This window comes from Macrosteles quadrilineatus, unplaced genomic scaffold (genome assembly GCF_028750875.1).
Source record: "Macrosteles quadrilineatus isolate MER2022 unplaced genomic scaffold, UCM_ALF_1.0 Scaffold_3__2_contigs__length_128488019, whole genome shotgun sequence".
Lineage (NCBI taxonomy): Eukaryota > Metazoa > Arthropoda > Insecta > Hemiptera > Cicadellidae > Macrosteles > Macrosteles quadrilineatus.
The window spans coordinates 126,606,918-126,619,915 of NW_026542596.1; the positions used below are offsets into that span (position 1 = coordinate 126,606,918).

Sequence of the window (12,998 nt, forward strand, 5' to 3'; positions counted from 1 at the left end):
CAACATTCAGAAATTAAATTTTGAGAAGCATATAGGCTATATATATAGACAGCAAATTGAGGAACGGAAAATAGAGAGCTAAAGTCCAAAGACCTTGTGCAAATCATCAGACAATACGGGGGGAAATGTAATGTACTGTTTTGAAAGGAACCAGAAAAATGCCTGCTGGAAAGACCTAGATTAAGATTAAGTAACTAAAATACATTAAGAGGGAGTTTGGGTGTGTATGTGAGCTTACATGCATGATTGTAGTGATGGTGTGGTTGAGTCGTTGATTCTCCTGCTTCTCCAACATGAGTTGCTCAGCAGTCTCAGCATATTGCATGTACAGCTGTGTCAGTGTGAGGCCTGACTTGAGCAGACGACTGGTGGCGGCCGCTGCTGGGGAGAGACTCTCTACTGCCTTCTCCAGCGACTCTACAACACATCAACAATACAACATGTAGGAACAAGTTCAAACATTTAATAGTTACTTCTATTTTATAACAGCATTTAGTCTGACATGCCTAATTTATGTTCTACATTTAGTAGGCTATATTTGACATTTTGCTTGGCGAGGGTAGTAAATATGCAATCAACAGTTTTTGTGAATAAATTAAGGATATTTAAGGACCTTATAAGTACAAAACTCTACAGTTACTGCAACTAAACAAGGTAGTTACGTTTACGACAGCGCAGATAAAATAAACCTTACATTTTTTTATGTAACCATTTTACTCTTACTTTTACCAATCATTATTTAGATAAAACCTAGTTAAATAGGACACACACAGAGTGCAAGCAATAGTGCAAGCTTTAACGATCCATCATCCATTCTGTCCAGTTTACTCACGTTGCTTCACTGCCTCCATCAACTGGTTGGCATGTTCCAGCTCCTTCTTCAATTCCTGTATACAAAGGTTCTTCTTCTCCGTAGTCACCTCCAACGCCACATCTCGCTCCTTCAGCTTGGCCTCTAACTCTCCGTACTGCTCGGTCGCCTCCCTCAACTCTCTCTGCAGTTCCAGCACAGCATCGGTCAGCTCTTGGTTCTTGGCTGTCAGCTCCTCGCTGATACCTGCAAACAAAATTGGTAGTAGGTAAAATAGGAAGAGATTTAAAAAAAAGGGAGAGTAATTGTTACTTAGAAAAATGCTCACAATTTGTTTAACAGATACGGAGAAACAAAAGTCTTTGGACACAAAACAAATTTGTAAAAAGAATTATGTAGGCCTAACCATTAGCTTAATTTTAACAAAGTACATAAATTTGCATTTTAAGCTATCTTACTATATCATGAAATCTATATATTATTCACTTTTTGGACATTCGTATCATAAACTTTAATAATATCAATCTAATACAACACATTGTAAACTATTCCGACATTTTTCTCCTAGCCATAAATATGTATTAAAAATGTAGGCCTAGACACTGCAAACAAATAAAAGTATTAGTTGGTTATTTTATTCACAAACTAATGTCACTTACAAGCAGTGCACAGTTTAGCAAACGCGATTTGATGTGGCCATTTTTCATTTGTAAGTTCAGCTCTGTTGTAAAAATAGCAATAACTTTGTATAAGGCCATTAGTTTTGATTGAACTATCACAATAAGAGAGTACCGAGCTTTGTTTACGTTTGAAAGGGTTTATAAAACAGATTTCTGCAGCACTGATGGTAGCAGTCTAAAAATATGTTTGCTTACGTCCGCACTAGTGAGTACTACGACTATCCGCAGTACTATCCTAATAATTAGACCAATTCGTTAATTACGAGGAAAAAATGTGGTTCGGATTCCACAATAAACTGTAGGTCCCTTAGTTGCCATTAACTGTATGGGCTATTAATTAACAGCTGTGTCTAAGGAACATGTCGGCCTTAGTCACTAACAAGACTACAAGATCACGCCACTCATCCTACACTCATCCTTCACTCATATTTGGGTTAAAATACGCACATAGTGGCGTCCCCATCTTAAATAATTGATAATTGATAATTGATACCTGCATTACAACAAACGTACCTTTGTGCAGTTCTGCTAGCTTGGTTTGAGCCTTTATCTCCTCTCTGTAGGAATCATTCATCTTGCTTTCAATATCACACTGCCCAATCAACTTCTGAGTCAGTGATTCTACTTTCTGGTTCAATGTCTTGTTCGTTTCTGTCAGTTGGGAATTTGCAGAGTTTGCAATTTTCAGCTAAAAAAATCCGTAATAAAAATTAAGGATCATATTTAGGCCTACTAACCCTTAATCTTATAACCAATTAAATTCAACCCTTCGTCGTTGTCTTAGACCTTAAAACATGATCGGTGACACACAGAGTTTTTCTCCGAGTGTTGAAACATTAGGCAAATAATTTTAATATATATATAATAATACAAAAATGTATAAAAACATGTTATAGGCTACTATAATCAATAACATTGTACTTAAAATCAACATTCTTACCTTATACATAAAATATGTATGTAGCAAACAAAAACAACACAATTGGTGACACACAATTTTTTACGGGTGTTGAAACATTAGGCAAACTTTTTTAATTATAGTAGAAAAACATATTAAAACCATGTATAATCAATATAATTGTACTTGAAATCAACTAAAACTCTTACTTTACATATTTATAAAATTATAAAACAACAACACCATCGTTGGCTAACAAAGCCTTGACTCTTCAGGCTTCCAACTGATTGATAGGGGTTTTGCGGGGGAGGTGTGAGATAAAAATAATGTTCTCTATCGGATCCTAGAAAGATACACATTAGGCACTGTTACTATTAAAGCTGCCAGCTGGCAATATCACATATTTTACTATAAAAATTAATGAGCTTGGAGGAAAACTCCGATGTGTCACCGACGGAGGGTTAAACACCTAAATAAAAAAAAAAAATAATTAGGCCTAAAGTTGGAAAATAAGAAGATTTTTTATGACATTTTATACACAAAAATCTGAAAACTGTGCAATGAAACATTTTAACCAGAAGCCCATTGAGCACTATTTTAACATACCTCCTCAGTTTTCTCCGACAGCTGGTTGTGCAGTGTGAGCAAGTTGTTGGTGTGTTCCCTCCGCATTGCGGTCATGTCCTCGGTGTGTTTAGCTAGGTCCTCTGTCAAACTGTGGATCTGCTGGTTTAGCAATGCTCTCTCCTGGTCCAGCCGCTTCTCTCTGTACATCATTTTCAATTAAACTCCACCCCCTTATATCTCAACTTATGAATAAACTACATCAGCAATGATTTATAAACAGTTGGAATCCCAATTATCCAACCAGCATAAACCGGACGCAATAACATCGGATAAGCAATGAGGTCAAATAGTACATTAGGCCTAAATAATAAAAAAACTCAAAATATTTTAAAAACTGAATTTGCAATACAAAAACTTTTAAGTTAGAGGCTTCTCTTCAATCAACTGCCTATAAACATAAAAACTAATAGAGTATTGGTTTAACACATGTTTACAACTCTTTGTTTGAATCAGACCCAGGTGCTTCCAACACAGTTGAGGGACGTACAAGGGGTTGTCTTGATGCACCCTTTCAGGAGTACAATGTAGCAATGGAGACTACAATGTAGCATTTTAAACATTTTTATTGCTAGTTAACTATCAGAATCTAATAGGGAAAACATAAAATTGATTGATGGGAAGGAACGTACTCTAGGTCCAGGCATATCAAGAATAAACATGGAGTTTAAAGACATTTTAAAATAAAATGATTGGCGGAAGGAAATCGTTATTTTAGTAGATGGAAAATAAAGAGGCCTACTTGAAATCGCAATATATCTTTGATAGGACTGTTGAATAACTGTAAAATAGAATATTGTGGAAACCTGCATAAACAAATTACATACTTGTATTCCAATGAGAGTTTTAAGCTGTCCACCTCGTCAGCGTTGGCCAGCGCCTCACACTTGGACTGTACGGCAGCCTGCAATTGACTGCCCAGTGTGGCCAAGTCCTCCTGCAGACGACGCACCTCGTTGTTCCGCCTCTCCACCATCTCCAAGGCTTCGTTGCGCTCGTCCAATGCCAAATCTCGCTGCCGTCGGTATTCGAGGGACTCGCTCTCCAGCCTGAAAATTTTTTTGAAATTCGTTACCTATTATTTGCTTGTCTATTAAAAACAGCTCTAGTATAACCTACAAATGTTATTTACGTTTAAAAACATCCAGTGTTTTCAATCACAGTTAACGAGGGGATTTTCCAAACCATCCCCCCACCCCTTATGGCTTGCAAATAAGTTACTCACTTTAGCATGTCTCAGTGTGTGTATCTTGACGCAAAGAATTTATATGGCAAGGCCATGTCTCAGTTTTTGTATCTTGATGCAAAGAATTTATATGGCAAGGGAATGTCTGTATACTTGTATCTAGATACAAACAATTTATATGGCAAGGCCATGTCTCAATGTTTGTATCTTGAGGCAAAGAATGTATATCGCGAGGTCATGTCTCAGTGTTTGTATCTTGATGCAAAGAATTTATACGGCAAGGGAATGTCTCAGTGGCCTTATAGTTGTCATCTAAGTCCAAAACGTCAAAAAAACATAGTCTATCCGAAAAAATTTGGATATTTAACGGATAGTGTGGGATATCAAATTTGGGCTCGGTTCGGATAGGCTTGGGTATCGGAACCAAACCGATTCCGACCCGATTTTTCGGATATCCGCACGCCCCTATTGTGCATGGAGGCCTACATCAACTGAAATAACCAAACTATAATGGCATAATAGGAGCAAAAGAATGATTAAGTAATTATTGGTTTACATCTTCATGGCAGGTGTTAGATAGGCCTAAGTTTACCAACTTACTTTTTAATTGTTTCCTCCAGTTTTTCATTTTCGTTCTTAGTTGCTTCTAAATTCAGTTGGACTTCAGCTAACTCATCTTTGAGCGAAGTTACATCACTATTAACTTGTTCTTTTTCTTGTTCCAAGAGCTTTATTTGTTCTGTCAAAGATTGAATCTTGTCGTCTGAAATGTTTAAATAAATATCAGTTTATTTTTCAAGTACTTGGTAGATTGCAGCACTTAACCTATTTATTTATACAGGAGTTCTGTTTTTAACAGCCAAACTACGGGAAATGGTTATCTATGGGTCAAAATAAAGATTTAATCACGAATAACCCTTTTTCTAAAATGGCTTGGTTGACCAGATCTATCTGCAATTTTGTATTTTTCTCATTAACTTAATCCTAAATATGTTATTCTTTGGATTGTTCCAGCCGATCTTTATAAAACTTAGTCTGTAGAAGAGACTCATGTTGGAAAAAAGGATATCCTGATCCAACTCAACATTTAAAATGGCTGCCATTTTCATTTTAAACAAAATAAAATAATTTATAAATAAAAAACTTTTTTAAAACAAAATGTTTTTAAACGCACTAAAAAGTAGAAAATAATTTATAAATATGTGGAGAGTATAAATACTTTTAAGATTTAAAACGAAAAACGTGGGGTGCATGCAATTGATAATACATTAGTTCAATAGGTGAAGGTAATTGTAAATTATCTATTGCATGCACCCCACGTTTTTCGTTTTAAATATTTACACCTTTAAACCAAATTTCATCAAAATCGGACAAAAATTACTCAAGTTATCGCGTTCACGGACGTATATATATATATATAAATTTGGTATATATAAAACGAATGGTGTTTTTGGCCTCTGGGGACATCAAAATGAAAAAGTAAATCGATCCCGGGTCTAGGTATTACCGTGCCACCTACGGTAATACAGTGGAGTCCCGATAATCCGAACTTCGGTAATCCAAAAGTCCGCTTAATCCGAAACCAAAAAATATATTTTTTTTATAAAAAAAATTTTTGAAAATTTTTTGAAATTTTTTTGAAACTTTTTTATTAAACTTTTGACACAGTTAGCTGTACCTCGTCAAAGTATTCTGTAGCAGCTGGGCGAGATAGACTTTTTTGTAGAGTATTTTAGTAAATATTTCACCATTTTTGTTATTACTGTAACATTTTACATTTCCGTCCGCCAAATCACAAATAGATTTTATTAAGTGATAATGCTGCAGCCAATAGGTCTAGCCTTAAGTAATGTGAAATTCAATCCCGGGCTCGTGCCTGCGTCCGAAAAAAAGTATTAAGAAATTAACAAAAAAAAACTTTAAAAAATTAAAAATTAAAAAAAAAACAAAAAAACGTTTAATCCGAAATATTCGGTAATCCGAAATGGGCCAGGTCCCAACCATTTCGGACTAACGGGACTCTACTGTAGCTACTTCCCTATAGGGAAATTCGCTAAAAAAGATATAATCGAATAAAGGTTCAATATTTTAAAAAAAAAGTTCTGTTCATAAATTAATTTTAAATGCGTCAAATTCTAACAAAAGATGTACAGTTAAGAAGTATTCGCATTCTAAGCAAAAGTCGTTGACAAAAAGTTAATGTCCCCGGCTGGCGGCTGGTTTCGAACCTGGGACCTCCTGAACATCAATCCGAAACGCTACCACCTATGCCACGAACGCCGCTGAAATCACATAGTCTCGTTATGGTAATCGTGTTGACATTAGCCACTAGAGATATGACGTCACTACACCTTTAGCCTTAGTCCCTCCCGTGTGCCAATTCCATATCCGGAGCAGAACCTGTACCTCTTAACCTCTGCTTTTCGAACTGTCAAATTTAAGTATTTACAGCTGACTTAAATTAATTGATATGTTTACATTCTTTCAAAATGTAAACATGGAACATGTAGAAGCCATGGGGCGTATCCCATGGGAAATATGAAAATAAAATTATATAATATTGCATTGTCATCCATTTGTGAGCTATGTTTCAAATTTCAAGTCTCTAGCTCATCGAGAACTTCGTTTAAGATTGATATCAAAATTTGTTGGAAAGCGACTAGCGAGCTAATAAAAACAAGCCCATGGGGCGTAGCCCAAGGGAAATATGAAAATTAAATGATATAATATTGCATTGTCATCCATTTGTGAGCTATGTTTCAAGTCTCTAGCTCATCGGGAAGTATCCAAATTTGCAAGAAAGCGAGTTAATAAAAACAAGCCCATGGGGCGTAGCCCAAGGGAAATATGAAAATTAAATGATATAATATTGCATTGTCATCCATTTGTGAGCTATGTTTCAAGTTTCAAGTCTCTGGCTCATCGGGAACTTAGTATAAAATCGATTGCAAAATTTGTACCAGACAAGAAAGCGAGCTAATAAAAACGTTTTAAAAATAGGCCTAGCTGATCTTATGAAAAATTGTCAAGAAAACTATAATTTAGCATTTAGCATTTAAAATTTCCTATCAAAGGACACCAAGTTCAAGGAGAAATAAAAAATAAATGAAATATCACGATTTTCAGTTGTAAAATGGGGTAGAATAAGATTGCCTCCTTTTACGCCTAAAATTCTTGAATCTTCAATTATTTTTATTCAATCTTTTTTAACTTTAGGCTACATAAGTTATACCTACAATACTATCAATTATTTGTTGAGGTTAACTACAACTTAAATTAGACTAGACGATTTTAATGCAATTTTTTTAAGCATCCATAAAGGCTACGTGAATTTAATGAGGCCCTAACAATACTAAAGGCCTAAGAACCTAGGCCCATGAAGTTTAGGACCTAAGTTAGGTAAACATAGAAATAAATAGGCCTAAGGTGAACTTTGGCCCGGGCCTTAGTTTACTTCAACAAATTTTACTTAGAACTCAAACATCTTTATTTTTGGCAATACAAAACAATTGGGTCAACAAATATTTTCCATAAAATTAGTAAAAACAACAGGTTTTTATGAAGAAAATCTATAACTATTTATAAGTCATTGTTAAGAATAAATAACTACAGGCATCTTAAATAGGCTAAAAGTCCTCGACACTGCAGAAACATTTAACAAAAGCAGAGTTCTAACTCTTTTACCAAATTTGTCCGCATTGGTCCATCTTCAGGGGAGCGGGCAACAGTTTAAATGTCATTGTAAAATAAATGGTTTTCAAAAAAAACAGTGTTGTGTCTTGGGATGTCTAATACTGAAAAGGCTTCTCAAACCATAGAGATAGAGTGAGACAGATTTGGAAAAAGGTCAAAATTTTCCTTAACAAATATGAGACAGTTCAAAATATAAATGGATGGAAAAGTAGGAATTTTATTGTTGGTAAACGTTGTCAAATTTCTCAATACCTATATTAGAACTTAATTTTTTTACAAACAGAATCCAACTACCTACATGAAGTGTGAATTTCCACTAGCTATCGATGTGGATGCCCAGGAACTTAAGTTTCTGAACAGGAAGGAATGAAATTATTGTTGTCTACGGAAATAGCCAGGGGTGCTGTGTTTTCTTTTTTACTGATGGAATTCGATAATTTGAGTTTAGGCATTGTTGACAAACAGGTTTTGCAGTTAAACCAATGTAATACTGAGCTGACCTGACCAATTACTTTTGCCCCGAGGACTCGCAAGCCTCATACAGACAACGAAAACCATAAATTATTATAAATACGACAATACCGGTAATTGTTTTTGTCAACGTTTTCACCCTTGTTGTGAAGGGGGCGAATGATTGAATGTTTTAGTTCAGTCGGAAACACCCCTACCTCGAACTTTAATACCGTACAAGCTTTAGGCATAGGGCAACAGAAATCGCTAGGCCTAAAGCCCTAGATTAAAGAAACTCAGAGGATACGCGTCCAGTAACCGAACGTGGATTAGGCGTCCGGCAGTTGACGTCACCGGCTTGTGAGGGCCCGGAACACCATTACCACAACAATATGATGTACAGCCATCGGTGTTCGTGGTGTAGTGGATAAAGTACTTACTTGGCTGGATACCTATACAAGAGGTAGGCTATCTAGACCGGGTGACACTAAGTAATTTTTTGTCAAAGATTTTGCTTAGAATGCCATTTCTTCTTAACTGTAGGTAAGTTACGTACATCTTTTGTGTGAATTTGAGGCAATTATAATTTTATTTTAAGAACAGAAAATCCAGTATTGGGAAGTAGCGCGCTACTTTTTTTGTAGCTTTAGCTGTAGCTAGCTACATTTTTTAAGTACCGGTAGTTGTAGCGGAATTTTCTCGCTACATTAACATTGATTGAGATTGTGATTTTTATCACAACCTTACGTGAAACAACCTTTTTCAAACTGAGATTTTCAAGAAAATTAGGCCTACTTTCTTGGCTTTATACAGCTGGTCACAGACGTTTAATTACCTATTACAAGGTTGCGTGGACATGGAGGCCATTATCTGAGTGTTATCCACATTTTTGGCTCTCATTTCCTTCATTTGCTACTCTATGATTACTGTCAGATAAAATAAAATCGCTAGATGTAGACGACGTTTAAACGTTACCGACAAGAGAAGCTATTGAATGCTTGCAAGTGATTGACAGGGAAATTAGTACCTAATCAATTTAGTTTCTTTATTGTAGGTATCAATTTAGTTTAAACTTGGGTTTTAATGGAAACCAACACTAAACCTTAAAATAATGAGAAAGCTGGTCTATCAACCTTTGCTTCAGCGCTGTTGATTGTGGTTCATCATCACAAGCCCTTCCTTGGTTAGATTACAAAGATTTTTCAAAGGTTAACTAAATGAACGAAGAGGAAATTTCCTGATGAGATTTAAGATATGCCTAGAATACATAATTGTAACGAAAAAATCTCAATACAACATGAAACATGCATTGAAAAAGTAGCATACAGTAGTTTGCTCCTGCTAACAGCTCTTGTCAAGGACTATTCCTAGGCTATGCTATTGGATTAATATGAATACCAAGTTCAATTAATAGAAATATATCTGTTTAGTCCTTGTAAGAACAAGCCTACTATAGCCAACTTGTTACAAAGCCAAGTACGCCCAAATGTTATTTTTACTTAACAATTTTCAACATGTTTAAATTAAAAGCCGATTCCAGGATAAGTTGCTGAATACTGTTTTCTGCACCAACGTTTGTTGAAGCACAATTTAACTTATGCATAATGACAAAGGACGATTTCTTGACATTGAAAAGTGTTATTCATAGAACAAGTAACATATTACCTATGGTACTATGGTTAAAAGTTAATAGCAATGTCGTTTTTAACATTAAAAATAAAGAAAGGCAATAAACTCCAAAGCTACATTTTAAAAGTAGCTTCCCCAACACTGTATACCGGTACCCTAACAGAAAAATGGGTAGACCTCCGTATCTGATAGCACAAAAAACCGAACGAAAATATTGATCGATATATCGAATGAAACAATCAAACAATCGATAGGCTATTTTCATTCAGTTGTTTTTGCCAACAGATAGGCATATGGAAGTCTACCCAGAAAAATAACCTTCATTCAATTTTACATTATCAGCAAGTTTGGTTAGTTACCTTAGGGGCAAATAATTACTGTACTTACACTGGGATATGATGTAATTTTTATAGGCCTATGTCTACTTACAGTATTTTTAACGCTGAATCCAAAAATGCAATCAGTTTTTGTCGGAGAGATTCCTAAGTGGCCGTAGTGGCCGTAAAACAAAGGTTAGGATTACGAATCTAAGGATAATTGAGCGGTACTGACTGAAGGTAATGGTAATATGGCGTGGTCTGGACGGGTCCATACTAAGTGAGGAGTGAGGCTTGAGTGAGAAGAGCAAACAACTGTTTAGGCCTATACTTGATCTAATACGGAATGAAATCAAATCAATTCGTTTTGAAACCAAATAATCAGTTCTTATTTAGGCATGTGAGGAAGGTAGGTCGGGTTTTATGCGGATTCGTGACTATATTAAGTCGTTAGAAGTGAGGTTTGATTAGGAAGGTAAATGTTAGGTTATAATGAACCGACTCATTAATTTATGCAACTTCCAAACTGTTTTTGCACAATTAAATAGAAATAACGATATCAAAAATGCGCAAGCATTTTTTATATTGTTTTTTCATTGTGTTTCACCCACCATTTCAACTGTGCAAAAACAGTCTAGAAGTTGCTTAAGTTAATGAGTCGGTTCATTATAACCTAACCTTTTTAAAACTTACCTAATCTAACCTCACTTCAAAGGACTTAATAGTCACGAATCCGCATAAAGTCCAACCTATCTTCCTCACATGCCTTTTCTGACATAAAATGTGATTTAAACATTAATATTAAGGTTGGGTTGGGTTAGGTTAGATTATGTAACATCATTTATTAGTTGGCTGATACATTAAATTATGCACTCTGGCACGTTTTCACTTTTAGACACAATGGGATTATGTAGGCCTACTATGGGATTATGCACTGTGGCGTTCATTAACAGACGTTGAGGCATTAGTCAATGGTTGGGGATTGGAATGAGGACGATGATCATGTCGGCAGTGGACTAGCTTCTATTACTGATGTTTTATGTGAATAAATTCTATTTTGTTTCATAACTTATGTTCATGTGATTAATAGTTTATGTATCGTAGTTGATTTATTGTAGTTTCTGAACAGCTTTTCTTTTAAAAATCTAGTTAGCCTATTGCATATTGTAGCTCTGACATTGCTCTCATGGCGACGTGTGTGGTTTTGTCTGTTTAGTATCGAATGTAAAAAACTGACAGCTGTTTCCACTCCACAAACCTTCCACCCCTTTAAGTGTTAGTCAGTCGCCAATAGAACTTGGACTCGTCCACACCACAAATACTTATGTTAATAAATCAACTTATAATTATTTAACTGTACGGCCACTTAGGAATCTCTACGACCAAAACTGATTGCATTTTTGGATTCACCGTTAAAAATACTGTACTGTAAGTAGACATATCAAAATTACATCATATCCCAGTGTAAGCACGGTAAATAATTACCAACTTAGGTTAGGTTATGACAGTATCTGCCGGACAGAGAGTTGCCACCTTAGGTTAGGAAAAAATCGGCACATGGCCCCCCTCCCCCCTGGATTAATATAGGCTTAAATGCAGGCATAAGGAACCAAAATCGGGACTGTCCCGACAGCCCCCGGGCCGGATGCCCAATCTACTTCGGGTTACCGAACATGTAGGCTATCCTCAGCCTTCAAGAACACCTTAAGATCCACTTCTACCCTTCAATTTCTTGAATTAGGCCTAGTCTAGGCTGTATTTTATTAAAAACTTACCATTACTTTTTCTTGTTGTTTCAAATATCGCTCTGGAAGTTAAAAGGTTTTGCAAATGTTCATTTATACATGTCTCAATCTTCTCACGAACGTTGTCAGGAATTGTGTGGTATTCCTCATTAGATAGGGATTGAAGAATAAGATTTACAGCACCCTCAGACATTTTGATTCAAAAATCAGTCTTTCATCTGTCTGAAAATTAACATGTAAAAATCTGAGAAATCAGCCCGGAGAAAACACTTCAAACGGGTTCAAACTAAGTAGTTCCAGTTAGTTTATGGCCGATTGATAGGCCTAGGCTATTCAATTCTCTGGAAACATCGTTAAACATAAAAACCTTTTAGTCTATACCTTGACCTAGGCTACTTACAAGGTTCACAAATATGAAAATAAATCGAGCTAGGCCTAGTTTTAGTATATTGCAAGCAAACTAAAAATTGAAATAATCAAAATTATAAATATGAGGATCACAAAAATGAAATAGGTAGGCCTAGATCGGGCGTCAACAGGTTTAGTTTGAATTGAAATTGAACTAACTTTAGCAATTAACCTCAACGAGTAACGAACACCTACAACCTACAACACAACAGACAAACTGAGTCTGAGTCTACTGAGTCTAGTCTGGTCTGAGTCAACAACGAACGGACAACGGAGCGAAAACGAAACGGGAGAAAATACCGGAAAATACGCAGCTTTTACTTCTGCTTCTCCCTCACACAGACAGCACCGGTGGGGCACACGGGAGGGACTAAAGGCTAACTTATCTTGTACTGTCAGCGTTTGCCGCTAGAACCGCTAAGTTGAAAAATTTAAATTATGTTTTTTAACTTTTAGTTATAAAATTAACTTTTTAATTATAAAATATTTGTTTAAATTACAAATTAATCTGTCATAACATAACCTAACCAACCAGACTTGCTGATAATATAAAAACC

General features: G+C 35.7%; 1 protein-coding gene across 5 annotated transcripts in view; it reads right to left on the reverse strand.

Annotated features, from left to right (window-relative positions):
• Nucleotides 1–12,541, reverse strand: part of LOC128988351 (nucleoprotein TPR-like) — a 118,654-nt gene extending 106,113 nt beyond the window's left edge. For 3 of the 5 annotated variants that reach the window (XM_054409571.1, XM_054409574.1, XM_054409575.1), the window contains exons 1-7: nt 12,064–12,540; nt 4,800–4,962; nt 3,841–4,062; nt 2,996–3,155; nt 2,005–2,179; nt 833–1,057; nt 239–417 (exon numbers count right to left, since the gene is read on the reverse strand). In XM_054409571.1, the coding sequence (XP_054265546.1) occupies nt 239–417; nt 833–1,057; nt 2,005–2,179; nt 2,996–3,155; nt 3,841–4,062; nt 4,800–4,962; nt 12,064–12,226 (1,287 nt within the window). In that variant the 5' untranslated portion in view covers nt 12,227–12,540. Of the gene's footprint in view, nt 1–238; nt 418–832; nt 1,058–2,004; nt 2,180–2,995; nt 3,156–3,840; nt 4,063–4,799; nt 4,963–12,063 lie in introns of all 5 variants that reach the window. The other 2 variants (XM_054409572.1, XM_054409570.1) reach the window with 2 other exon arrangements.
• Nucleotides 12,542–12,998: the final 457 nt, after the last annotated feature.